This window comes from Cordyceps fumosorosea (assembly GCF_001636725.1).
Source record: "Cordyceps fumosorosea ARSEF 2679 chromosome Unknown scaffold_21, whole genome shotgun sequence".
Taxonomy (NCBI): Eukaryota; Fungi; Ascomycota; class Sordariomycetes; order Hypocreales; family Cordycipitaceae; genus Cordyceps; species Cordyceps fumosorosea.
Genome location: NW_017387321.1, coordinates 154,782 through 176,705, shown reverse-complemented (window position 1 = coordinate 176,705; position 21,924 = coordinate 154,782). Strand labels below are relative to the sequence as shown.

General features: G+C 56.2%; 8 protein-coding genes across 8 annotated transcripts; 3 read left to right on the top strand and 5 right to left on the bottom strand.

Annotated features, from left to right (window-relative positions):
* Nucleotides 1–1,135: 1,135 nt before the first annotated feature.
* ISF_07324 (Carbohydrate-binding domain, family 9-like, subgroup) lies at nucleotides 1,136–1,879 on the bottom strand (the record flags this gene model as incomplete). The annotated part of the gene is made up of 1 exon (XM_018850927.1): nucleotides 1,136–1,879. The coding sequence occupies one exon, from the start codon at nucleotides 1,877–1,879 to the stop codon at nucleotides 1,136–1,138; it is 744 nt and encodes a 247-aa protein (XP_018701839.1).
* Nucleotides 1,880–4,090: 2,211 nt separating this feature from the next.
* ISF_07323 (taurine catabolism dioxygenase TauD) lies at nucleotides 4,091–6,074 on the top strand (the record flags this gene model as incomplete). Its single annotated transcript, XM_018850926.1, has 5 exons — nucleotides 4,091–4,405; nucleotides 4,464–4,732; nucleotides 4,792–5,052; nucleotides 5,104–5,425; nucleotides 5,952–6,074. 5 exons carry the CDS (start codon nucleotides 4,091–4,093, stop codon nucleotides 6,072–6,074), a joined length of 1,290 nt encoding a protein of 429 aa, XP_018701838.1.
* Nucleotides 6,075–8,906: 2,832 nt separating this feature from the next.
* Nucleotides 8,907–9,740, top strand: ISF_07322 (malate dehydrogenase; the record flags this gene model as incomplete). The annotated part of the gene is made up of 2 exons (XM_018850925.1): nucleotides 8,907–9,021; nucleotides 9,091–9,740. 2 exons carry the CDS (start codon nucleotides 8,907–8,909, stop codon nucleotides 9,738–9,740), a joined length of 765 nt encoding a protein of 254 aa, XP_018701837.1.
* An 895-nt stretch (nucleotides 9,741–10,635) lies between these two features.
* Nucleotides 10,636–12,169, bottom strand: ISF_07321 (mitogen-activated protein kinase; the record flags this gene model as incomplete). Its single annotated transcript, XM_018850924.1, has 5 exons — nucleotides 10,636–11,264; nucleotides 11,322–11,636; nucleotides 11,692–11,758; nucleotides 11,822–11,954; nucleotides 12,057–12,169. 5 exons carry the CDS (start codon nucleotides 12,167–12,169, stop codon nucleotides 10,636–10,638), a joined length of 1,257 nt encoding a protein of 418 aa, XP_018701836.1.
* Nucleotides 12,170–16,606: 4,437 nt separating this feature from the next.
* Nucleotides 16,607–17,407, top strand: ISF_07320 (Cyanamide hydratase, HD-type; the record flags this gene model as incomplete). The annotated part of the gene is made up of 2 exons (XM_018850923.1): nucleotides 16,607–16,820; nucleotides 16,893–17,407. The coding sequence occupies 2 exons, from the start codon at nucleotides 16,607–16,609 to the stop codon at nucleotides 17,405–17,407; spliced, it is 729 nt and encodes a 242-aa protein (XP_018701835.1).
* Nucleotides 17,408–18,059: 652 nt separating this feature from the next.
* ISF_07319 (hypothetical protein) lies at nucleotides 18,060–18,320 on the bottom strand (the record flags this gene model as incomplete). The annotated part of the gene is made up of 1 exon (XM_018850922.1): nucleotides 18,060–18,320. One exon carries the CDS (start codon nucleotides 18,318–18,320, stop codon nucleotides 18,060–18,062), a length of 261 nt encoding a protein of 86 aa, XP_018701834.1.
* Nucleotides 18,321–18,823: 503 nt separating this feature from the next.
* On the bottom strand, nucleotides 18,824–19,495 carry ISF_07318 (low molecular weight phosphotyrosine protein phosphatase; the record flags this gene model as incomplete). Its single annotated transcript, XM_018850921.1, has 2 exons — nucleotides 18,824–19,096; nucleotides 19,160–19,495. The coding sequence occupies 2 exons, from the start codon at nucleotides 19,493–19,495 to the stop codon at nucleotides 18,824–18,826; spliced, it is 609 nt and encodes a 202-aa protein (XP_018701833.1).
* Nucleotides 19,496–20,323: 828 nt separating this feature from the next.
* On the bottom strand, nucleotides 20,324–21,031 carry ISF_07317 (MSF1 domain containing protein; the record flags this gene model as incomplete). The annotated part of the gene is made up of 1 exon (XM_018850920.1): nucleotides 20,324–21,031. The coding sequence occupies one exon, from the start codon at nucleotides 21,029–21,031 to the stop codon at nucleotides 20,324–20,326; it is 708 nt and encodes a 235-aa protein (XP_018701832.1).
* Between the last annotated feature and the right edge of the window lie 893 nt (nucleotides 21,032–21,924).

Below are 21,924 nucleotides of genomic sequence, written 5' to 3'. Positions count from 1 at the left end.
GAGCCGAAGAGGGCGAAATGGGGGAAGTTGGACAAGAAATGGCCCGCCGCTGCCCGCCAACCCGTAAAGCCGCCCCGCCTGGAGCAGCCGCCCCGGGCCGGTGCATGTTGTGAACCAACGGAGGAAGACACGGCTTGCACGAGGAAACATCTGTGACGCGGGTCTACAAGAATGAAAGAACTAGCTAGTAAAGAAAGAACAATTGAATTGGCGGCTTGCTCTCAACTCAATGGATGCTCTGCGTCAAGGCGCACCATGTCTCGCCGCTCCCGGCCTAGGGCGCGCGTGCCCTTATTAATTCGGCGCGCGGCGGCGCGGAATGGCCCCGGACAGTGTTCTCGGCGGGCTTCCAATTACTATGCCGTGCCGATGTCGCAATGTGGATGCACAGTTCAGGTAGTCTCATACTCCCCGCATATAGATTGCATCCCCCGCTATATCTAGCAGAACAGCAAGCAGCCCAAATCTACCGAGTCTCTGCTGCCCTTTCCAAATCAAGTCAAGTCCAGCCAAGCTGGCATGGATTATCTTGCATTTGCATTTGCATTTACATCGTCCCCCTTTTTTTTTTTTTTGTCTTGGTTGCCAAGCTAGAGATTGACATCTGCGCCCTGCCAAAACTCCGAGGTCTATTCGAAGCCACTCCCCCATCCTCCATCCCCCACAACAATGCTGATAATGCCCCCTCAAGGTGGGCGGAAAGGCGCCAGCGACACGCCGGGGATAGCCGAGTCAGCTCAGCACCACCATTGATCCTCTTTGAGCCGAGCTCGGAAGGGCGTGACGAATCCTACATTCTGCAGCGCTACATTCTGCCAGCACCATGGTGTAAAATATTACACCACACTTCCCCAGTGTCCAGTCTCTTGACCCGCTATGCATTGGCTTTGCTCATATTCCGACACACCTCAGGGTTTCTCTCTCGCTCCATTCAACGCGCTGGTGCTCCAAACGCTGAGCTGCTGATAATTGAGAACACCCAGGAGAGCCAACAGAGCACCGGCGCACAGTCTTGGACAAATCACCAGAAGAAAAAGAAAGAAAGAAAAAATACATGGCACATCGATAAAAAGCTTTTCGTTTGGCTATATACGTTCTCGTCTGGTCATCTACACAAACCCCCACCTCCGCTTCCTTAGACAAAGTTGACGGTGCCGAAATACTTGGAAATGTGAAAGCTCGCCTTGTCCGGCACGCTCCACGCGCCCAGTTGCTGATCCGGGAACGTCTCCGGGCTGACCACCGTGCGGAAGAAGTTCATCCGCCACCTCGTCCCCCTCGCCTTGCCCTCGTCCACGTTGAACAGCCCCAGCGGGATGCTCACCTCGCTCCTCCACGTACCCGCCTGCTTATCCAGCGTCGTCTTCGCCGCGAACCCGTCCGCCGCCGGGTCGCTGATGAAGGCGTGGTCAAACGGCGCGCCGGCCGCGCGCTCCTTGGACGGGTTGTACACGAACGCCTGGTAGGTGACGTTGTTGGGGCTGACCTCGAACTCGAGGTAGGTCTGCGGGTCGGCGTCGCCGCGGTGCAGGAAGGCCTCCATGACCTCGTACTGCCAGATGTCGCCGTTGGTGGTCTGGGCCGGGTCGAAGTAGAAGCTGCGCTCGTCGCGCGCGGTGAAGGCGAGGTGCAGAGCGGTGGAGGTGTAGCAGAGGTCGACCTGCGTCGCGGGGAAGGGCGAGCGGTCGGGGACGCTGCTGTTGAAGAGCACGGTGCCGACGGCGGGGCACGCGGGGACGTCGACGTGGGGGAGCTTGCAGTTGCTGCTGGCAGTGGCCAGGCCGGCGGCGGCGGCGGAGGCGAGGATGGTTGAGCTGCGCATCTCGAGGTCGTGCTGAGGCGGGCTTAGGTGAGGACTGGTGTCTCGAGGGGTCGACATTGGTGGTGGTGGTGGCCCTGGCGAGCTATTTGTACATGGGGTTTTTCCAGGTAAGCTGATTAAATTAATGTTGGAGTGTCAATCTACGAGAGGGGGCTCTCTACAAGGGAAAATTAAGTGTTGAATGACAGTGCCTAGCATCTGTCCGCCGGCGCGTTCCTGAACAGGAACAGTGGCGCGACCGTGATGTGACGTTGCCGCAATCAGCTAGACCAGCTAGAGGCATCGTCAGCACCATGTCCTGGTCGCTAGGTAACAATCTAATCTAACATTCTCTCCTGGTGCAAATGAGAGCAACGGAATGAACAAGCCACAGCGCCAGTTATACGAAGCTGTAAACGGGGTCGGCAACTATGTATATATGCAGGCTGGCAGCTGGCGTTTGTTTGCCATGATGGCTTGCAGCGTTGATGACGCTGTGGAGGGGCCACCGACTGCATGCACCACTCCATGTATGTATGTATGTATGTAACATTACGGCCTGCAATCTAGTTACCTACTGCGAGCTGAGCTTGTGCGGGGAAATGGTCGGTCCAGTGGTGGAGAGAGAGTCTGCGGCCCTTCCATTGTTTCCAGAGGGAAAAAAGCCAGGGAAGAAAAAGGGCCCTTGTACCTAAATCACAGCAAGGCTGTTATCACAGGCCAGGCTGTGGAAATCTGAGCAATTGCCGTTGGGGCTATGTATCTACTCACCGCCGTTGGTCATGCTTATCATGTCAAGTTGCAAGTGCAACAGCTAACGCAGATGTGTAACCAATTTGCCGAGTCGTTCCCTGTCCAGGGCCAGATGCCCTGCGAGAGTGGTACCTCCACCATATTCGCGGCGCAGATCGTTACGGGCCCTTCCTCTGGCGAGTGCCTACCCTGGACCTCCGGTTCGTGACACCTCCCCCCTGCTTCCCTCATCAGTCCCCAGCTCCGCTCCCAACCCTCAACAACCTCATCACAAAATTCTTCGCTCGCCCGGAATACTCGTCAGTAAGCCCTCCTCGAGGACATCGACCAGCACTGGCAACCCCTCCACCACCACCCGTCATGTGGCGACGGCAGGACACCCTCACCGCCAAGAAGCAGACACTATCAAGCAGACCCTGGACGCCAAAAATGCAACTCGAGCGTCCGCGCCCGGCTTCACAACATGTTGATGCGGTACTCCGACATCCGCCATTCCGAGCAGGACATGCGACTTCGGAATGCAGCCTTGTGCCCGTAACCTTCGCGAGTGTTCTACCGAGCCCTACCATGTCTCCCCGTGCTGCTGCGATGACTTGGGAGCAATTCACAGCGACGACTGTAAATCGCAAAACTTGGGGGAGAAATCTGCGTGAACCTTGTCGGAGTCCGGAAGGGATCGCGCAAGGCGGGTCAATTGATTGGCTGTTAAAAACCCGGGGAATATTCCAGTGCCAGAACCAGAGAGCCAGCGAAAACCTCACTCGGTCAGCAGCAGCACCACCACCGAGGAAATACCCCTCATTAGTAAAAAAACAACAACTCCTCATCAAAGTCATGCACTTGTCATGCACTGCAGAATCAATTTGAATCAGCCGCCAATCACCCCCCCCCCGGCTGTCGGGCTCAATCAGCCGCCAATCCCCCCCCCCCCCGGCTGTCGGGCTCCGAGCACCGTGCAATTCTCTGCCCCAGCTTGTCTAGTCGTCACGAGAGATGGTGTCATTCCGGCCGCGAGCACGCCAACACTCCGCCAAAGCACACCAATGCTCTCTCGCCCGTCCACGGCTGCGCGCACCGAAAATCAATGCACCCGGCTTCCGAAGCGCCCTCTCAGATTAAAAGTATCTCTTCCATAGTCTGCTCCTACATTATGTACTTGTCACGCGCGTGGATCCTAGTGTCGATAATCCTGGACGCCATAGTTGCAAGACTTACATGTAGCCCGTCAGTCAGCAGTGGAAAGGGTGCGGGCATGCGGCCTCCTTTATGTGCTTGAGCACAAGTTCCGAGGCCGGATGGAGAAGCAATCAGCTCATGCAGCATGGAATTGTACTGCGTAATGCCGATCGGGTGTAGCTGCTCGCGGGGGATATATATACTCCAGATCGCTTCCCCCGTCGGGCACCCATCCACCAACTTCTGAAGATACCCTCACAGGCAAATAATTCATCTTCCCTTATCAATCAAATCCAACCAACCAACTACACCACCTCATTTTGATCTCTTTCCCTACCTTCCTTCCCCCCTGCCTTCAACATGGCCGCCACGCTCGACGTTGCCCCCGGCCTCCGCGGCCTCCCCCGCGGCCTGCCCTACCACCAGCCCGTCGACCGCAAGGCCTTCCCCGACGGCCTGCGCACCAGCGGCCAGCACCCGCCCGTCGAGAGCCAGCTGCGCCCGTTCGAGGCCTTCCCCGCCGAGATCACCGGCCCGACCGTCTGGGAGGGCAAGGACGTGACCGCGCGCCCGGACGAGTGGACGCACCGCTGGACCGAGGGCGAGCTTAAGGAGCTCCTCCAGGCCGTCGACGCCTTTACCATCTCCGGCATCCCGCTGGTCAACATCAACAAGGTAGGCAAATCCCCTCACAAGACGGGCCATGGTTGTGGTGACTGACACGATCGACTAGCAAAACTTTCACATCCCCAACGTCACGAGGACGCTGCAGGCGGCCCGCCATGAGATCCTCAACGGCCGCGGCTTCGTGCTCTTCCGCGGCTTGCCGGTCGATGCGTGGGGCCGGCAGAAGGCGGCGGTGGCCATGATGGGCATCTCGGCGCACCTGGGCTACCTGCTGTCGCAGAACAAGCTGGGCCAGGTGCTGGGCCACGTCACCAACCTCGACGCCGACTACAAGAACTCGCTGGACAAGGTCAAGATTGCCGCCACCAACGCCGCGTAGGTTCCAGACTCTGTGATGCAATTCATCATGTTCGGAGGCTAATTGCAGGAAACAGCCAGCTGCACCACACCGACGAGGCTGACATTGTCGGGCTCTTGTTCTGCGCGCCGGGCGAGTCGGGCGGCTTGTCGGGCTGCGCGTCGGCGCACACGGTGTGGAACGCGCTCGTCAAGGAGCGGCCGGACGTGGCCAAGCTGCTGGCCTCGCCCGTGTGGTACGTCGACCGCAAGGGCGAGGTCACGGCCGGCCAGGAGCCTTGGATCAAGGTGCCCGTCTTCTACCTCGAGCCGGGCGGACAAGAGCGCGTCTACGTCAAGTAGGCTCTCCCTCGCCTCTCTCCCCGCAACTATGCTGACTTGCTTCACAGATGGGACCCGTACTTTGTCAAGTCCCTCACGCGGTACAGCGACAAGGGCCTCATCCCCGCGCTCTCCCCGGCGCAGCTCGAGGCCATGGCGGTGCTGGAGGAGACGTGCGTGCGGCACGGCTTCGAGTACGCGTGCGACGTGGGCGACGCGCAGTTCGTCTCGTGCTGCCAGACGTTCCACTCGCGCACCGCGTTCGTGGACGCGCTGCCGCCGAAGCCGCCCCGGCACCTGCTGCGCACATGGGTCGGCACGCCGGAGCACGAGGGCGGCTGGTGCCTGCCCTTCCACGACAGCTTCCACCCGAAGCGCGGCGGCATCCAGGTGGACAGCACCCCGCCGACGGCGGGGGGCGGGGGGGGGGGGGGAAACGGTGGACGGCGATGTCGGCGAGGGAAAAGGAGGGGAAAGCACTCTGCGTTGCTATGATGAAATGAACAAAAGCCAAGGGTTTGAGCCGGGCCATTATTAATATCTACCCAAAATTAGCATCATGTATTTAGCCTTTGATTTAGTTGTTGCTCTGCAATACACAGACTGTCAGATTGACGAAAGAATCCAGGTACCATGGATAGCTTAAGCTGATCAAAGCCAGCTATGATTATGATTTACGGGTTGAATGCTAGTAGCACCTTCGCAAAGTCCTAGCATCGATATCTGTGTCGGAAGTCGGCGTCTCGGCCTCGGTGTAGTTTGGTGCCAAGCGACCGCAGCCGGCAGTGAGGCCATCATGGCCAACATGAAACGCCTTCTAATCTCACGCAGCACGCAGTTCTCTACTAGTTTATAAGTTCATATTACTTGTCCCAAATCGGCGCCATCAAGCTGCGACAAACTGAACATGAGGCAGCCAGCTGCAAGGCACGTCCACCAGCAGGTTCACGACGAGGCGCCCGTCGGCGAGCAGCGCTCGGTGTCTTTGCATCAAACGCATCTCGGCCAACTATTGAGTTTCATGCAAACTACTCCGTAAAGCCGCCCGCACTCGCTTCTTACCATCGACGAACTTGGCGGAACAGCAACCCGCTGGGCGGAAGAGCACGTCAGTGCACTCATTCGAAACGCGAAACGCGAACCCCCCGCCCAAGGCTGCAGCCCCCTCGCCCACGACCAATTCACGTTTTAGTCGAAACGGCGTCGAACGGTTTAGGACAGATTGGGGCAAGGTCAGGGAGAAGAACGTCAGAGGAATAGTGCCCCAGGGTTGGATTGTTCTTCAAACGCATTGAGGAGATCGGAAGAGGGCCGTGATGTGCTGAGCCTGGCACAGGGCTGAGCCGGGCAAGCGACGTCGTGACGGGGCAGGTTCACCACCGATAGAGCGATATCAAAAAAAGAAAAGGTGCTCGGTCATGGAAGTAGGCCTGCGGTGGGATATAAACAAGAAGATTACGATGGATTTTAACCGCCTAGCACGAGGCACTCTGCGGTCCGTTACCTTTGGCCAACGGGCGGCGGCTTGGACGCAGACGGAGATTATCCGCCCTGTTTCAGAGGGCCTTGTGGCTTGCATTCGCCAAAACGATTGCCCCCTGAGGTGTTGCTGAGCACGGAAGGGAAGGAAAGGAAGGGAAAGGAAGAAGGAGAAAGACGAAAAAGAGCATCGTCGCGGGGGGGAAAAAGAAGAAGAAGAAGAAGAAGAAGAGCATGTTTTAGGCTGGAGCTCCTGCAGATTTTGGCTCATGGCTGAAACGGGGACGGACGGACAAGGCAAGGCAGCTGGGCGGGGTTGGAGGCGGGCCTCTGTCTACGGGAAACGTGGGCTTTGCATGTTGACCTGGGGAGGGAAGAAGAAATTGAACATTGAAACTGGTACGCCGAGAAACCCGGATGGACATTTCTCGCTGGCTCTAGTTGACAAACTGTTGCGGCGCCATTGTCCATGATGGTAACCGCCCTTGCATATGATGATGAGGGCTGGCTAAGAAATGACAGCACAGTATACATACATAGGTACAGTAGATGGGCTGGGGGCATTCTATATTTGGTTCCTGTCCTTGGTTGGACAGACAAAGGGACGGACGGGAGAGGAGCTGGCCGTCTTAAGCGCCCGTAAGTAGCGTACGGCGGGCAAACAAGTGGTGCCCGAAGAATGAGCGGAAAAAAAAAGAAGAAAAAAGAAAAAAAAAAAGGCCGACAGTTCTTGGCGAGTAGGAGAATTAATCTTGGTAAAAGATGGGGACAGAGAGAGAAGATGCGTTCTGCGTGCATGGGAATTATTACTACTCTGTGCGGAGATGAACCCCGGCTTCATTGTCTGCACACCGCATTGTCTCTGGGATGGGTATCTATTCGCATGACAACATGCCTGCTGTCTCAATCTGACGTGCAGCAGGCCGATATGTTGATCCGGAGGCCTAATGCCGGAGAGAGGGGTGGTGGTGGTGTGAGTGCACCAGCCAGTGTCTGTGTCTGTCTTCCCTTGTCCTTGTCCTTGTCCATGAAAACTTCTTGTCCTGGAAAAACCCCCCAGGGTGTGTGCGCTTTTTGTTCTATTACCAGGGTCGTCATCACAAACCGCGCTGCAGTCTCTTTCCCTCTTGGCCTTGAGGTCGTCAGGCTTCCCGACAATGTGGAATCCGGCATTGGTAAGCTTCGGCGCCGAACACGGTACTCTGTGGTGTGCGTCGGGCTTTTAGAACACCTGCACTCATACTAAGCCATGCAAGCTATCGATTCCATCGCTCCTTCTGTCAGATGAAAATAGATTCCTACCTCTTCTCCATCCAAGTAATCCATCTCCTCCGGCCGGGAATAGTTGCCGTTGCTCAAGAGCCCTTTTCTCTCCGGAGGAGCTGGCCGGGGGTTGCACCACCAACGAGACGAGCAAGCCACCAGCAACCGCCGACCTCCCCTCCCCTTCTACTAATAGCAGCAGCTTAGTAGCTGGGCTGGCTTGACTGGCTTCTTCCCGTCTTTCCTATTCCATGCTAGCTACTGTAGGTCCCTGTCCATCCATCGCTCTCACTTCTCGTTTTAGCGTCTCAGCCCAGCCCACACATATCTTACCGCTGGACTAGCTGGCTTGGTCTTGGACTTCCCCGCCGCCAGACCCCTCCCTCAATGTAAGCTGAGCGGGAAGAGAGAGGGAGAGCGACAGGAAGAGGCTGGTGGCTGCAGGGGGTGATTTCGAGCAAGAGGAGGCTCGTCAAAGTTTTTATCCCAAACGTCTAGGGCGAGGGCGAGGAACGCCCTGCTTGTCTGTGCTGCCCCGTACTACTGGTGCTTGGAGATATAAAGCAACCCCAGCCTCCTCTGAAGAGAACGACCAAAATCGGAAAGACTCCCAACCACCACCACATCAACGACCTTTCCTTCTTCACCATCATCTCCCCTCTGCTATCGAAATAGCAACCAACCCGTGAGGCTTATGCACAACCGCCCCCGCTCGCCAACCTCTCTTGCATACGCCCAAACTTTCTGCAAGCGCCCTGCCTTGCCCGAGTAACCCACACCCACCACCACCCCCGATAGTACCACGTTATTACACTGCAGCATTCTATTCTGGGAAACAAACGCCTCTCTTGCTACTGGTCGTTGCCCGTCACACCTGTTTGCCCGACCTTCCCGTACCTTGCCTAGTCTCGGAGCTCTCTCAACCCAGACTTACACACTTACCGTCTTGTATACTTATACCCGAGACAATCCTCTCCCAATTCGGCTTCGATCTCATCTCAACCATCTAAGACATACATTTCTTCCTTTTCTTTTCCTTTTTCTTTTTTCCTTGCCTCATCATTTCCATTACATATCAAGTCTTCTACTTCTTTACACATCAAGTCTTCTACTTCTTCCCTTGCCCGCCATGCTCTCCAAGTCTCTCCTCCTCCTCCTCGCCTCCGCGGCCTCTGTCCTCTCTGCCCCGGCAGCCTGTCCCGCGCCCAAGAGCGTCACTCCCACGCTCCCCTCCTCCGGCGGTGGTATGTCCTTCTCCATCCTTCTTACCTCACACAAACCTCACATTGCAACTCGACTAACACCACCCGCAGCCAAGGACCTCACCAACCCCCCCGAGGGCCTCAAGCTCCTCCACGTCGCCCTCGGCTTCGGCATCCAGAACTACACCTGCACCACCCAGGGCCCCGGCGCCGCCAACGCCACCGGCGCCCTCGCCGTGCTCTACGACGCCCGCCCGCTCTACCCCCTCCAAGGCGCCCGCTCCCTCCCCTCCACCGCCTCCTTCGCCGCGCTCCCCGGCTCCGTCCTCGCCTCCCACCCCGTCCCGCTCAACCTCGACAACTTCCAGAGCCGCGCCGACCCCTCCCGCCCCGGCGCCTCCCTCACCTCCCCGTTTCCCACCCCCGCCGACCTCACCGTCGAGGGCGTGGCGGAGCCGCTACGGTACATTGGCCACCACTTCTTCACCGACAAGGGCGTGCCGGCGTTCTTCGTGGACGATGGCGAGATTTTCTTGACGGCGAAGAAGGACGAGGCGGTGGACGCGCCGGCGGACGCCGACAAGGGCCCGGACGGGACGGGCGCGGTGGCGTGGTTGAAGTTGAGCGCGACCGAGGAGGCGAAGGGGCCGGCGAAGTTGGTGTACCGCGTGCTGACGGCGGGTGGAAACTCGCACGGCTGCGCGGCGGGAGTTGGTGAGGACAGCACCAGCTACACTGCTACCTACTGGTTCTACGGATAAGTATAGAGCGTGCTCTGCTGCGCCGGCTTGACAGATGGTGTTAGGACTTGGACGTTTGCCCAAGTCTTTCTTTTTTTCCTTTTCACTCGCTAGATACCTTTAATGTTTCTGCCCGCTCTGTTTTCTTTATACAGTGGGAAAAAAAAAAGGCAAAAAATGGGATGCGGGCATCAGTTTATTGTTTATTGCTTTCTTTGTTTTATATTTGCATCACACGGCTCGTTTGGCATATAAAGGTTTACAGTTTTCTTCTTTCCTTTTCACGTTTTCACGTCCTTTCATGACGGAAAACGAAGTCGTCGATCGCTAGAGTTGTACATAGCAAACATCAGAATTGTTCAAAGTCACTGCAAAAAAAGTCTCTAATCCCATCTTCCTTCCACTCGCGCTTCGCCGCGGTGTTTGCTCGTTCTACCACCGGCTGTTAAGATTGCAGTTGGTGGCAGTGGCTGACAGCTCACGTCGTCGAAACCCGGCGGCTATTCCACACCCAATAACATGTACACCATTATAACACCACTAGCATTGAACCCACCACCTTATGACTTGGCAGTTTTCTATGCGGAGATCATTTCTGGAATCCCATCTCTTGGCAAATCTTAGCCATTCCGCTGGCTGGTAAGCAGTGCCCTCCCAATGCCGGCGACAGTGACCCACCATCTCAGGTCGGGGCTATATGTATGCACCTGGCGGCTACGGAGATTGCACGATATCCATGTCACTTTGGTTCGCTTCTCCAAAATATTCTTAGTTCATATGTAATCATTGGTCATCAAGAATCCAACACACGTTCAGCCTTTTTCTTCGCCACACCACCCTGACAACATGCAGGGCCTGGCATGCACGGTCCAGCCAACACAGTCTTGCTTGGCACATCCTGGCTGACGTACGCCATCTATCTCATCCCGGCGTCCAGACCACCGGCCAGGTCCTGCTCCAGGCCGTTGGGCCCGCCCATGTACTCCTGGGGACGCGGGTCCTCCGACTTCCACTGTGTCGAGCCCTGCGGCATCGGCACCTGGCTCTGCTGCTGCTGCTGCTGCTGCGTTAGGGCAGGGCCCGCCGCAGGCACCGTACGGACCATCTGCCGGAAGCGCATCACCTCGTCCAGAATCATGCGACGCATCTCCGGAACCTCCTCAACAACTTCAAAGTCAAAGTTGAAGGTTGTGGGGCAGTCAGGCTCGTCCGAAGCATCGTGCCAGATGTGCAGGTATGGGTGCTCCAGAGCCTGCTCTACGCTGATGCGCTCCGACGGGTCAAAGGCTAGCATCTTGTCAAGGAGGTCCAGGGCGTCGGGATTGGCGTTGGGGAACAGGCTGGGGAAGGATCTCTTGGGCATGAATGGCAGGTTCCGCACGTATTCCTGGGCGCGAGGCGAGCCGATGCGCGATAGCGTTTCCTCGTTGGGGGTGCCGAGGATGTGAAGAATCTGGTTGAGCTGGTCGACGTAGTCCCTGCCCTTGAAAAATGGACGACCACCGAGAAGCTCAGCAAGAATGCAGCCGACAGACCACACATCAACTAGTAGTCAAGGTTAGCATCATGATGTCACAGTACTGGGAGGGGGCCGATACGCACTAGCTTTGGTGTAGCTCTGGAAGCTAAGCATAATCTCGGGTGCGCGGTACCAGCGAGTTGCCACGTATTCTGTCATGTAGCCGGCATTTTCCTGGGGGTCGACGGAGAAGCCACGGGCAAGACCAAAGTCGCAAATCTTCAGCTCGCAGTCGGCGTTGACGAGCAGGTTGCCCGGTTTCAAGTCACGGTGCAGCACGTTGGCTGAGTGGATGTACTTAAGACCGCAAAGAATCTGGTAGATGAATGACTGAAAGTGCGCGTCGGTCAAGGGCTGTCCTGAGCGAATGATGGCCGCCAGATCGCATTCCATAAGCTCTACGGGGTGTTAGCGGAGACTGTGCAACAGGGCGAGGCAGGGGGTCGGGCTCACCTTCGTATAGGTATGTCTCGTTGAAATCATTTGGCCGAGGAATGTCCATATCGTAGAGGCACGTAATCTGGCCAAGAAGTTAGCTGTGTGCTCTGGGGAAGGTCGGGATCGGAGAGGTGGTCGGTCGTACATTGCGGTGGCCGCGAAAGTGCTGCAGCAGCTTTATCTCGCGCAGCGCACGCTTGGCGAGAATCTTTTTGGAAAAGACATTGGTGACTTTTTTAATGGCGACGCCCTCGTTGGTTTGGTTGTTAACGGCGGCACTAGAATCGAACGGTCCCGACGGTTAGCTGTGGCTGCGATGCGAGAGGGGTGAACGGCGGACGGCGCGGGGTACGAGACATGCGGCCTGTTGGGAGACTCACCAGACAATGCCGTAGGCACCTTGTCCAACCTCCTTGGTGACGGTGTAGCGCTCGTCGACGATGAAGTCCTGGTTAAAGACCTTGAAGACCTTGCGTCCCTGGAGATCGCCCATGGCGGCGAGTTTGCTGGAGCGCGCGGGGAGGAGGCGCGCAAAAAGGCGAGAATGCGGGGCAGAGGCTTGTCCGAGGTCTGTATAGGGAGCAGCGGCGCGGGCGCAGTTGTGAAGCTTATCCTTAGCAATGCCAGCGGGAGGAGATGTCGTTGAGAAGCAGAAGAAGTCTTGGGCAGGACGAGATCAGACGCTGGGGCGAGCTAGAGAGATGAAAACGAGATGGGATGGCGGTTGGCCGCAAGATTATATAGAATATATGGAGTCGAGGAGCTGGCGAGAACGAGGTGGTGGGCGGCTACCTCTGGTGGAGAGGAGACAGGCACGTCCGTTATTGGGGGAACAACTGACTGACATTGGCCCATTTTGTAGGGCGAATGAGGGGTCATGACAGGCAGGAAACCCACTAAAAAGGAGGCTCTTGTTTTTTTGCTTCAGCGTATTGGCGGGGATTGGACAGGGGACTGCTATGTAGGCTCAGGGCGCTAGCATCCCCTGCAGGCCCTGTATTAAGTACAGTCAATGTCTCCAGCGTTCGACACGAGCATCTTTCACCCTCACTCACTGTTGTGCCACTGAGCCTACCTGCTCCTCCGTTTGCTCCCTGCGTCTTGCATCTTCTTGATCCGCTTCATTCATCAATCAACAATAATCATCATCAGACATCATACCCGCCGCCTCACCTTGTTTTAATCTACCGAATTCCCTCGCCATCCCTCCATCTCGCGCGGACGATCCCAATCCAAAGTCACCGCAGTCCCCTACCTAGCCGCCCAGCTTCACACCTCGTCACCTCCACTCGTCGCTCTCATTGGCCGCCCTGGACACTTTGCCGCCCAGCCCATGCTGACAATTGGCCTCACAACAACCGACATGTCCTCGGCCCCTATATTAATCACTCCTTATCCAGTCCCATGTTTTTTTGCCGACTGAAACAGTTGCCACGGTTCGAATCATCTCGCCTCTTTGGTCCGTCCACGCTATCCTCGTCAAGGCAGCCAGTTTCGCATTCGCTTGGTAGCTCCTCTAGCAGACGAGCAGCCAGCCTCGTTTGTCACGAGCCAAACCTTCAATCTTCTGCCCAGCTGCCAGGACCAGAAGGTGATGGAGCGGAACGCGGCCAACTTGTTGCTCATGGCCTGCCAAACTGAGCCTCCAATGCAACCTGCTCCCATCAGTTACGACCCCACAAACATCAGACCACCCGCAATATGACGACAGCTTGGTCTTGTCAGTGCTATGCGTAATTCGGCTTGCTAATAAAAACCTGCCTTCTCTCGCAAATCCAAAACAACCATTCTTGGCAGCAGCTTTCCGTAGAATAGATGTTAACGGCCAACTAGCCATATGCTGCAATTTGCGCCCAGCACCACCGCAACATTGCGTCCACCTCTTTGTCCACGAATCGTTCAATGCCTCGGGTGGCTTAGGTACCTGAATCGTGATGGTGCTTATAATTGTTGATAGTTGCTGATAACATATGGCGTTTCAATTGCCCTCATATTGTAGGATTACCAAGCCGTGATAACCTACTTCCATGGCATCACCTTGTCAGCAACCTTGGGGTCATCCTCAAGTGCCAATATGTGTTCCGGCTGGGCTCCTACCGCTATTGCGGGTAGTTTGTTTGATGATCTACGAACCCGCCCGGCAAAACCCGCGAGAGATGGAAATAAGCTTGCAGCTCAGCGCACTTTGGCTGCCACGAGCAGGCTACATCCAGTGAGTGGCAACATGCATTCTCCCAGTGTCAGGGATTAATTCAAATACCTAAAAGAGGTGAGATGGGTGTCTGAGGGCTACGAAAAGCAAGATAGCTGTGATATGGAACGAACGGCACGGTTAACTCCGAGGCAGCGCCTCTCCCGCCCGATTTTGCGGGCCTCGCTCGGGGTTAACCAGCCTCCAACTCTTGCCAAACGCAGGCGATTTGGCTCGGTCACCCCAACTCACGATATGGATAATCAAAGGGCCAAGAAGCAGAGAAATCGGAAGCCAGTCAGCTGCTGGCCATGCCGTGAGCGGAAAGTACGATGCGATCGGAGGCTACCCTGCGCAACCTGCAAGCGGCGCGGCCATGTAGAGATGTGCCATGTCGAAGCACCGAAGCAGCTGTCTAGCCGCGATTTACAATCGCAGCATGGGCTTCCCACTGCGAGTCAACCAAATACCGCGGAAAGCAGCCCGCGTAACTTGACCTCTATCCAAACCCCTCTGCCTGGCCTTATCCAGGTCGACGCCACGGGTGCTCGCCAATTGAGCGACACGCCGCAGGTGATTGCGTTGCTGGACAAGGTATCCCAGCACTTAAAGTCAACTCACAAAACGGATGACGTAACGAGGGAACGGGTCTTTCTTGGCCAGAATTGCGCGGCAAACTTCTTCCGCGCGCTCGTCGATCATGGCCCGCATCGAGCGTCGTTGCCGAGCCGAGTATCCATCGAGTCGGCCTTTGGCCTCACAAACCGCACAACGCTGCACCCCTTCGGGTCTCTTTGGTCCTACGCCGGAGAAGTGTCGTTGAACAACATATTACAATCACTTCCCACGGTCGAAGTCTGTCTCAGGTCAGCTTGCCGCCGCGCCTTACTCCCTTACCTTAGCTGACATGCGTAATTCCATCACCTAAACAGGTATTATCGCAATTTTGACCAAAACATACTTCCATTTTATCCATTTCTGTTGAACTCGAAAGTCTTTGAGAATCGATTATGTGATTTCTTGCAGACGCTAGGCGACGAAGGCATTGCCAAGGCGCTCGAAATGGCTGCTACTGAAGGTGCCTTTCAGGACGCGGCTTGGTATGGGGTACTTTTTGGCGTTCTGGCATGCGGCTGTCAGTTCTACGAAATAGAGGCAGCTAGTGACCGTCTTCTGAAAGCCCGGGTCTTTGGTGCGTATAGGTGTCCCTTGACGTTCACTTTCTAACGTCTGGAGCAGTCGCTGCCGCATTCGAGTGCTTGCGCCTCGCAAATTTATTTGGCATGCCATCTGAATCAACCATACAAGCGCTCTTGATGATTGAGCTTGTCATTGCAAATGACGCCAACCCGGGCATGGCATGGAGCCTGATAGGCACGTTTCCTTGCGCCCTGCCTGCCTGCCGAGATGAGGCGACGAACTGACCCTGACCGCATAGGAACCACTGCTCAAAATTCTCAATCAATAGGGCTACATGTTAATGTGAACAAAAGCGTTGAATGGGATGCCGCGATTCATCCCCTCTGGAGCGCTATTTGGTTCCTAGACTCGTCTTTATCTCTTGCATTCGGGCGCAGGCCGAGCAGTTTTGTTGCCGGCCCTGACCAGCACAACCTCCACATAGTCCACGGCGTGACGTTTCCTACCTTTTGCTCCTGGACCGGAGCTATCCACAAGTTGAAGCTGAACTGGCAGCTCGAGCAGCTCCATGATCTAAACGCAAGCGACATACCGCCGTCGACAATATCCCGCTACCTGCAGAGTCTGGCCAATCTGGAGATCATTCCGCCGTACGGCCCACGAAGCGCAACCAAACCCACCACCATACACCGGAGGATTGAACAGCTGGTGTCTCTCATACACATCAATCACTGCAAGGCTGAACTACTCCGTGCAGCTGCTCTATCGTGTGCAATCGAGGTAGAAAGCCGCAGGGAGCACTTTGATGAGATGCTGCGGAGCCTGGGTGGACTCATCGCTGCATACTGCACTCTCAAGCCGCTGTCGGCAGCAATGGCTAGCTCATGGCCAATATTGTACGCCACTGTCAGCGCTGCCTTACTGCTTTCGGGAATTCACCGCAATTTGAACGAAGAAATACCCCCGATAGTAACCAAGTTGATCAGTGTATTCGGCACGGTGGGAGAAGGCGACGACCATGAGGCAATCGGCCGTAGCCCGTATGGCGATGGACTCCAAGCCTTACGGCATTTGGTCGTACCCTAAGACAAAAGGTTATACATTTCTTATCCCTCTTATTTTTTTTTATATTTACGAGGTACAATTATCCTGCCAAGCAAAAATCGCACCGACGCACGTGTCGCTTGTGCCAGGTAACCTGCGCGGTTAATCCCCGAGCCACTGGTGTCAACATCGCAGACTAAACCCGAGGTAGTGCCCACCACATGAGATAGTTCGGGGACATCGCCATGACCCAAAGGCAGCTTTGCATGTTCACCTGAGAATATATCCGAGAGAATATGCTACCTCCAACTGTTGTCTGCGCATCTCCCGGGCTGCTTTCGCCCCAGTCATCTTAGCAGCAAAGACTCTCGGGAATAGCCTGGACCCATCGGGTGTTGCTGTTGAGGATGAGCAACTATTTAATGCTTCCCAAGCCGCGCTCCGACCCGTCTCATTCTTCAATCCTTCCTTCTTCTTCATTAAGAGTACAGGCTTTTTTCTAGTCTGCACTCCCACCTAAATCCGTCCCGAACACTTTCGTGCGCCAAAGCCACAATGTCAGACATACTCAGCAACGGCTGGACTGCTGTTCCCCTCGACGCCAGCAAGCTCTTTGACGGGAAGCAATACCGCGTCGCGCCTGAGCCCTTGAGCCCAGCAGAAATTGTCTGGCCGTCCGATGACCCAGTGGTGGCTGAGATGGAGACGTATGCCAAGGAGCATCTGTCGCTGGAGATTTACAACCACTCCATGAGGGTGTACTATTTCGGTATGTGGACCTGGTCTCAACAATACATCTGTTTATAATTCTTAGAAAATCAGGGACTGAAATGGTTAACAGCTACCACCATTCTCAAGCAGCAGTTCCGCGAGTTCGCCACCACCTTGTCCCCGGCCACGCTCGCGCTGACCTGTCTCCTCCATGACCTCGGGGCCACCGAGGCCAACATGGCAGCCACCAACATGTCGTTCGAGTTCTACGGCGGCATTGAGTCCTTGCGCGTCCTGGAAGCCGCCGGCGCCCCGACGGATCAGGCCGCGGCGGTGTGCGAGTGCATCATCCGGCACCAGGACATCGGCGTCGACGGCAGCATCACGCTCCTCGGACAGCTGGTCCAGCTGGCGACCGTGTATGACAACGCCGGCGAGCACCCGCATCTCGCGGGGCTCGACGGCATGATCCACGAGGACACACGGGAGGCGGTGGTGGCCATGTTCCCGCGCCGCGGCTGGCTGCGGTGCTTCGCGGAGGCGGTGAGGACGGAGACGGCGCGCAAGCCGTGGTGCCACACCACGCACATTCCGGGGTTCGCGGAGAAGATTCTCGCGAACAAGCTCATGGCGCAGTATGAGTAGTTAAGGGGGAATGTGAATGGTTCGCTCGGGCAACGATGGTGAGAGGGAGAGTGAACCACGAGCACTCGTAAGATGTGACAAGACAGTCAAAGATGCCGACGAATATATTTCAATGTCTAGTTTGCGGGATACTTGTCATGATGTCTCGAGATGACGAGTGCAGGCTGTGACGTATACAAGCTTACTCTTGTATTTGCGCTGGTCGGGCACATTCCACTTGAACCTTGAATGTCAAATGCCATTGGGCTGCTCTCGTAAACTTTGTGGTGGGCTGATTGTGTCTCGTGCATTCCTCGGAAAACACAAGACACAAACTTGCGAAAAAGAAAAGGCCAGTCCTGGCACGTTCCGTACCTAGACGCCGCAGGTTCTCGGCCTCGGGTAAGGTCACAGGCGCTATGTGACGACTTGATACATGGTACTCACAGCATCAGTCACAATCCCGTGAGCGGATGAAGGAAGGGCATTCCAACGGCGGCAGTGGGAAGTAGGGACTTTTTCGACGCGCGATGAGAAGGCAAGCGACTTCGACGATGGCCAGTTTGAGTATATAAAGGTGGCATTTCCACCTTCGTGGTCTTCTTGTTCACCATTCACAGCATCGCCTCACAAAATCGACTTGGCCACTTCCTTGACTCTTTAGCAGACCACATTAACATCCCATCTGAAGTTCCTCGCTGTCCTCGCCACTGCCGCGCTCGCCGCCGCCGCGCCCACGACCAACTTCAACGGCTTCATCACCAACAGCACCAACACCACCGCAGCCACCGACGGCGCCGTGGACGCGCAGGGCACGCTGTCCCTTCACGGCAGGCATCCCGCACTCGGCGCCGGCAGCGGAGACATCTGCGTCGAATGCGCCAAGTACTGCCGCGACCCCAGCAACGCCGTCGCCGTAGAAGGCGTCTTGCATCTTTTTCAAGTGCGGCATGCAGGTGAGTGGTTCATTGTTTCCCCTTTGTAGAAAAAGATGAGCAGTCCGCTAGCACGGTCCGTCTGAAGTGCCTCATTGCTTGAGTAGTATCCGGCCCTCCGGGGAAGGGACCTGTCCTTGGAAGTGTTGTGTGCGGGAGTTGGAGCGGCGATCCCTTCAACAGGGAAGAAAGTAACGAGATTATCTAGTCGTTATAAATGTGGCCACTGTTGTCACAACCGCTGTGTCCCTGCAGTCGTGTTTCTGAGGCGTGTTGAATGTGGTTTTCCCATATATTCTAGACAAGAGGTCAGGCTTTCCGCATGTTTCGTATGTACTGCATTCATGACTATTATCAGGGTATTTATGCCCGCCGCAGCGGCAGATGATGTTGTCTATTCCATGACCACAACTTCCTTTGTCTCTTTTTCATCTCCTCTGCCCGCCTTGCCCTTGGGTATCAGCAAACCATCCGTCTCTCCCTTCTTCTCCCCCTCGCTTCCTCACAAGGCCGATTTCTCGTCCCCGCCGACCACGTCGTTGAGAAAGTTGCGCGCGAACCGCGAGCACTGCTCGAACGCGCGCTTGAAGCCCGCGTCGCCGCCGTAGTACGGGTCGCTGACCACCTCGGCCTTGCCGGTGCCGCTGTACTCGCCGAACAGCACGACGCGGGCCTTGGCGTCCGGGTTGCCGCGCTGCAGGCGCTCGAGGTCGGACAGGTTGGAGCGGTCCATGGCGAAGATGTAGTCGAACTTGTCAAAGTCGGACGTGGCAAACTGTGGGCGGTCAGCGAACATGCGTGGAGGGGGACATGGATGGAAAGTAGAACGGCTACGTACGCGTCGCGCGGCGTGGTCGTAGTCTGTGATGCCATTCTCCTCGAGCGTCGCCATGGTGCGGTCGTCGGGCGACTCGCCCGTGTGGTACGCCGCTGCGGTGGAGGGGTAAACCCAATCGTCAGCCAGAGAAAAAAGCCACTGCCGCCGCCATAGCCGGAACGCGGCAAAACGATGCAGGGGGAATGAAGAAGCCTCACCTGTCCCGCACGAGTCGACGCGGCCAATCTTGTCCTTCCACTCGGGCTTCTGCGCCAGGTGCCGGAAGATGCCCTCGGCCATGGTCGAGCGGCATATGTTGCCCAGGCAGACGAAGAGCACCGAGGTCTTTTCCGGCATAGCTGCTGGCAAGCGTGGCGTTGGGATATTAAATATTAGACAGAAAATATTATTAAAGGGCGAAGAAAAGGCAAAACGCAAAACAAAGGCCGGGGATGCTTGGCTGCAAGATCGTGATCGTGGGTAGCGGTTGGTGTAACGGGCAGGTTTTCGGTGGCACAGCCCGCGTATCTTAAATTCGCAGGGTCGGCGAATCTACAGAGATGCAGAGACAAGGTAGATGATTTACCTTCAGCCTTGGCTGCAAAAAGGCCAACCTCTTTTTTTTTCTGTCATTTTTTTGCCGTCATTTTTACCCGCAGGATTGCCCCTCCTTCACCCACCAGAAAGATACCTGTGTACTACTGTAGATAAGGTAGTTCGTAAGCAAAACGTGCGCGCCGGCTTCCGATGGTCAGTTCAACCCCACGCAAGGCTAGGAACGGCAGTGTACAGACACGTACCGCAGGTACACTTCGGCAGCTGCCGCGGACACATAAACTCCTTGAATTCATTCCTAGATACTGTTTTCCTTTTTGCCTATACTCAATACAAGAGAAAGGATGCTGCACACTGTGTGCTGCAGCTATACACGGCCCCCACCGGCCCGACCATCCTTGCATCGTCCTCCGTCCTCCATAATGCCCCAACACTGTGACATGAAAAATAAAAATAAAAACAGAGACGCCATGCTGAAACAAGAAAGGGGGGTGATGTACAATATGGATGCAAAGATCCGTCATAAACGGCCGATGAACTTGTCAACGCCCGTGCGGACACATGCCAGTTGTTCGTTAGTGTGCCGCGTCGTCGTCATGTTATACATGTGTGGTAGGTTGAGTCGATCATTTACATGGCAAGCTGCTGACGCTGCCGCTCGCGACGGATGGCCTCGAGAACGCCCAGCACGCCATTGTTGCGGATGCGCTCCAGCACCATCTTCATGCCGTCGCGGCTCTTGCCCAGCTGCGCCTGAGTCTTGGTCGACGCCATCGTCTCGATGCTGCGCTGGATGCCCTTGGTGCCCCAGCCGCCGATGATGCCCGAGAACCAGCCGTCCTCCGCCGTCGCCTGCCCGAGCTTGCCGCGGATCTTCTCCCCCAGCCGCGACTTGAAGATCACCGATGTCTTGACGTCTGTCTCTAGCGTCGGCGCCGCACGGCTGCCGTCGCCGGGGACGCTAAAGTCCTGCTTCTCCACGACGGAGAGCACGCCGGTGAAGTTGAGATTGCGACTCTCAGTGCGCATCCAGCCCTCCTTGATGTCGACGACGCTCGTTTCGAGGATGTACGATGCCTTGTCGCCGGCGCCGCCGCCCGTGACGCTCGCAGGCAGCAGCTTGTACACAGCGCCCGGCAAGCGACTCTTCTTCAGGTGGATGCGCGTCGTGTGCAGTCGTTGGGTGACGGGGTCAACATGGCTGGCGATGGTATCGGTGCTGAGGACGTGAGCGGCGAATGGATTGAGGTTGGGCGACGAGTATCGGAGGAAGTAGGCGAGCGTGACGGTCGGGAAGGGATGCGAGTAGGTGTGGTTGGTGGAGTGCTGGAGTACCATCTTGTCCGAGGCCTGCGTCAATTGCTTCCGCCACCAGTGCGAGGGAGCAAGCTGTACGAATTGCGTGGTTGGCGTGGTGTTGGGTGTTGTTGGTGTGTTGCTGCGGTGCCCGTGAGCAGGTTCGGCTCAGTCGGGACAGCCCATGGAAGAAAAAGGAAAAATCACGAGACCAGAAGAGAGCCCGTAAGGAGATCAAGTAAAACAGGCCGAGGTGAAGAAAAGAGAATCGAGCAACGCAGAGGATGATGGGCTGCAAAGAGATGATGAAGGGAGAATGAGCGGGATGGGGAGATGGAGGGTGGTGTGCTCCAAGACCTCTGCAGAAGGGGAGAGAAGAGGCAGCAGGAGGAGGTTTGGGATGCCAATTGCAGCTGGTAGAGGCGAATTTTCTCCTGGCTACCAAATGGACGCGGCGCTGATTGGTTCGAGCTGGTGGGGTCCGCTGGGAACGCTGCTAATTGGCTCGAGCTGCGGGGCAAACAGTCCGGGGTTGGGTAGCGACACGTGATTCGTTGCTAGAAATGAGACGACACGGTCGAGACGGTGGTCAGGCTGTGCATCTGCATACGCCAACTTCTTGGCTAGGGAGGTATGAAGCAGGCCATGACTAGGGTTTTCTTATTTTGTGATGTAGTATCAACAGCAGCCACTTCATGCGCCCGCATCCTGTCACTATCGTGAAGCCTGTCGCTGCCGGGAATCGAGCGAGGGGCCGACTCTATTGCATCACCATCCATCCACACTAAACTAGTAGTCTAGTCCAGCGCCAGCTACTGCGCCGTGATGTGGCCTGCCACTTATACCATCCGTCACTGGCCGAGTGAGTGCTGCATTGCAATATGTACGACCATTTTTTTTTTGGCGCATTTTCCAATTTCTTCTTTGCAAAGAAG